Source organism: Alligator sinensis, unplaced genomic scaffold (genome assembly GCF_000455745.1).
Source record: "Alligator sinensis unplaced genomic scaffold, ASM45574v1 scaffold569_1, whole genome shotgun sequence".
Taxonomy (NCBI): Eukaryota; Metazoa; Chordata; order Crocodylia; family Alligatoridae; genus Alligator; species Alligator sinensis.
The window spans coordinates 1389162-1393791 of NW_005841914.1; the positions used below are offsets into that span (position 1 = coordinate 1389162).

The 4630-nt window shown below is 43.7% G+C and overlaps 1 protein-coding gene across 1 annotated transcript in view; it reads left to right on the forward strand.

Moving 5' to 3' along the window:
* B3GALT6 (beta-1,3-galactosyltransferase 6) overlaps positions 1 to 4612 on the forward strand; it is a 5384-nt gene extending 772 nt beyond the window's left edge. The window contains exons 2-3 of the mRNA XM_025198089.1: positions 4 to 219; positions 255 to 4612. Coding sequence (XP_025053874.1) covers positions 4 to 219; positions 255 to 920 — 882 coding nt within the window. The 3' untranslated portion in view covers positions 921 to 4612. The remainder of the gene's footprint in view (positions 1 to 3; positions 220 to 254) is intronic.
* The last annotated feature ends 18 nt before the right edge of the window (positions 4613 to 4630 follow it).

Here is a 4630-nt window from a genome sequence, read left to right on the forward strand (position 1 = left end):
GAGGACGTGTGGTGCCGCTTCGTGGTGGGCACGGGCGGCCTGGGCGGCGACGAGCTGCGCGGCCTGGAGCTGGAGCAGAGCCGCCACCGCGACCTGCTGCTGCTGCCCGAGCTGCGCGATTCCTACGAGAACCTGACGGCCAAGATCCTGGCCATGTACGTGTGGCTCGACCTGCACCTGGACTTCCGCTTCGTCCTCAAGGCCGACGACGACACCTTCGTGCGCCTGGACGTGCTGGTGGAGGAGCTGACGAGCTGCGCGGCCTGGAGCTGGAGCAGAGCCGCCACCGCGACCTGCTGCTGCTGCCCGAGCTGCGCGATTCCTACGAGAACCTGACGGCCAAGATCCTGGCCATGTACGTGTGGCTCGACCTGCACCTGGACTTCCGCTTCGTCCTCAAGGCCGACGACGACACCTTCGTGCGCCTGGACGTGCTGGTGGAGGAGCTGAGGGCCAAGGAGCCGCGGCGCCTCTACTGGGGCTTCTTTTCCGGGCGCGGCCGGGTCAAGTCCGGTGGCAAGTGGAAGGAGAGCGCCTGGGTCCTCTGTGACTATTACCTGCCTTACGCCCTGGGGGGCGGCTACGTGCTCTCCGCAGACCTGGTGCGCTACCTGCGCCTCAGCCGCGAGTATCTGAACCTGTGGCAGAGCGAGGACGTCTCCCTCGGCGCCTGGCTGGCCCCCGTGGAGGTGAAGAGGGTGCACGACCCTCGTTTCGACACCGAGTACAAGTCGCGCGGCTGCAACAATAAGTACGTGGTCACCCACAAGCAGAGCATCGAGGACATGCTCGAGAAGCACCAGACACTGGCCAAAGAAGGGAAGCTTTGCAAGGAGGAGGTTAAGCTGCGGCTCTCCTACATGTATGACTGGGGGGTCCCTCCTTCGCAGTGTTGCCAGAGGAAAGACGGCATCCCTTGAATGTTTTGGGAGAAGGGCAGACTCTGAGCTGGTTCTCCGTTACAGGGCCCGCTGGAAGTTGGGCTTGAAAAGTATTCAGTTTGCACAAATTGTACGTGGAGACCAACATAACCCTGAAATTTTTAAGAAATACAAAAATCCAGAAATGGGGGGGGATGGGAAAGGGTGATAGGATGGAAACCAAATGCGAAGAACATGTCGTGGGGATAACTTGAATGCAGGGCAGCTTGAAAGACCTTTGACTGACTCCAGCATTTGTTTGCTGGAGAACACCTCAGGCCTTCACACCATCCGCAAGATTTGAAACCAATGCCTGCTATTCATTCTTTGCAGGGAACAAGCGTCATCTGGCTGAGCCTGTTGGCAACGTTTGAAGACTGATAATGGGATCACAGATCTGATCAGTGGGAACAGCTGGCTGATAGAGGCATGGCATTTAAGAATAGGAAAATCTGTCAGATTTTGCAGTGTTTACGTTGGCATTGGGGGTTGCCTAATGTTTGGACAGGGCTCTTATCTGCAAGATCTGAATTGTTAGAAGACTGGCAACTTCTCTCTGAATTTAATCCTTTAAACCATTTTTTTTTTTAAACATGATGATGTACTTACTATGTGACCTGAACTGTGTGGCAGCTACAAAATAGATCTGTGTTTGGAAGGGAGTATGTATTATGCCATTTTGCGTATATACTAGGGTACATTATCAACCTTATTTTGGAGGCTAACACTCGGTTACTGGGATTAAATGCTGCTCTTATTATATTCTCCAAGCACATTGTATGAACTAGTTTTAACTACCTTTTCTTTTTTTCTTTTTTTTACAAGAAAAAACCCATTGATGAGTACGGTCTTGCAAGGGTTAGCCAGATTCGAATCTCAGTGTCTCAGACGGGAAGTACAAAACCACCAGGCTATTTGGACTAACTTTAAATATAATTCTGCAAAAAAATAAGTAGATCCAATGTTGGTTATTCACATGGTATCTCACGGGGATTTATTTTTACCTTTCTCTCTAGTCCTGTCTACGCTACAATTGAATTTATTGCTGACAAGGGTCCAGGGTTGAAAATTAATTTCTCCACCAGTATAGATGGGATGTTTCTGCACGTTGATGGAGCTCATTTTTCATAGGAGTAATTCCAGCACATATGACCTTTTTTTTCTGTACGTTTTTTAGCTGTGCGAGTAATCCGGACGTTCTGTAATGGTTCTGAAAATGTTACTATCGGTGCACACAATTACACCATTTGCAGCACTAGCTCTGAGGGGCTTCTCTTTAACAGCCTTTGTCAGCAACACATCTCTTTCCTAGTATAGACAGAGCTTTAATGTTTATGCCTGAAGGGCATGTTCTCAGTGTCTGTCTCACTGTTCGTTGCACGCTGCACTTTCACGCTACTTCTTTCATTTCCTTCTCTCCCTGGACCAGGGTCTATCTGTCTCTCTCGCTCACCAGTGGAGGGAGACATTAAACTTCATAAAATAGGAGCTCATTCTAACCTCTTAATATCTTTGCTTTGTAGGCCTGTGATTTAGTCATTTATACCAAAGGAATCAAAAGTATTTATAAATAAAATCCTCTTTTTTTTTTAGTTTTGAGTAGCTTCCTATGGAGGATTAAGGAAAAGGACCTACTTATTTACTTTGGGTATTTCAACAGTGCATTCTGTAACTTTCCCATTAAAAGATAAATGAATGAAGGCACTAAAAATGTAATTTATTTTAGCTTTTGCATGGTGACTTTGTCACACTGATGTAGACATGACCTTCGGTGGAATAGATTCCTGCAAAACAAAATTTAATCTGGTTGCAAGAAGTGTAATTGGTTTCTATACTACTTAAGTCTTTATTTGCTCTTTGAGGTAAATCATTATTGTACAGACAGCGTTTGTAATTGTGATTTATTTATTTATAAATATTGTAAATGTACTATATATAGTAAAAATGTAAGATAGTTAAGTGTCATCTTCTATTTAAAATTATTTAAGGAAGGTCAACAAATAACTTATCAAGTGCTTGAAATTTACTGATATATACAGTTCATTATTTAAAATTATCAAGGTCTGAGTTGTAGACCCAAAATGTACCGCATGTCTCTCTCAAGCTAGTAACAATGTACTAATCGCCCATTTGTCGAAATATCAATTTTTATGTACGTCTCTTGCATTGTTGTTTCCCTCTCTCATTTCATTGTTTTCATGGGGTGATGAGAATTTGAGCCACACAGGAGTAAAAAATAATTGTCAAATCTCATATAAGATTTAGCCAGCAGAACAGACATGTACACACTGCTGTTTAAACAGATTTTTTTTTCCTTCTGTAGAACACAGGGTCCAGCCATGTACTTGAAATTGAAATAAAGTGCTCAATCCTGCAAAGCATTTACCATAAAAGTCCCCCAAGTGAGAGATTTTGCACATCTAAACTTTTGCTTAAGTGCTGTGCAAGCTCACGTGATCACTATATTTGAAATGTGGGTCTTTATTCTAACATCAGTGTTCAGTGATTTCGCTTTCACAGGTTCCTTTTAGCCTGGAATATTACCCATGTGATCCTGAGCTCAAAAATGAATTCTTTTTGAAGGTTTGACCTTTTTTTGGTGGTGTTCCAGATTATGTGGGAAGGGAGGGGAGGAGGAAGAATCTTCTTGGTTTTGACCAGAAAATCTGTACTTGGAAAAACTTCAAGTGCCTAAAGCTATCACCCTTCTCTCCCCACCCCACCCCACCCCACCCCCCCCATGACACCAACCCTCAGACTTTGTTTTATTTTATATACTTCATTAAGGTCTAACACTGTTACATCTGTCCTTTTGTACATGGGATACTGCATGTAGTGAAACGGGAAGTTTTCAAGACTTGCAGTCCAAAATTTCAGTTCAGGGAGTTTAAGTCTTTTGAAATGCTCCTGTCCTGTTGAGTCACTGGGGCAGAGGGCCTGCAGAGTTCAGCAAAGAGAACTGCTGACCATCATAAACCTGTTATCCCACTATAATAAAGTATTCCACTAAAACTTTGTTCACGTTTAATTGTAGACATATGCCTTCAGAAGAGCATCTAAGTGGAAAAACCTTGAACAGCATGCCTACTGAAAGTTGTAACCCAGAGTAAAAGAAAGTCTGCTTCTGTGTACTGTATAAGCATCGATGGCCACACAAAAATGCAATGCATTACAAAGATTTCTTTACTTAGGCATTTGCAGGACATTAACTGCCACTTGAAAACCCAGGCCTAGTGAAGTCACTGGCAGAAGTTTCACTGACTGCAGTAGAGCCAGTATCTTAGCTGAGCACTTAAGCAGTAATTGTGATAAGTAAAACATCTCCGTGAATCCTTGGAGAAACTTTATTGAAGTGGGTGGAAGTTTTGCCACTGACTTCAATGGGAGAAAATTCAGGAACATAGTTTATATAAAGAGGGTTTTTTTTTCTAATCTGAATTTTGATAGTGTTAAAGTGATGTAGTTGTGATGGTCCAGGAAATAAGTGAGGGGCAAGAATTTTTATGGGAGATACCTTTTATTGGACAGCTGTATGGTGGGTGGACTTGGACAAGGTTTCAGGTATCACAGTATCCTTCCTCAAATAAGTCTATTCGTACCACGTCGTTGGTTCAGTAAAATAATGAAACTTTCTTTCCTCTCACTGCTTTAATTCACATAATGTAAAGACCGTTTTGATTCCATAACAGTAATTTTAAATGCTATTCCTG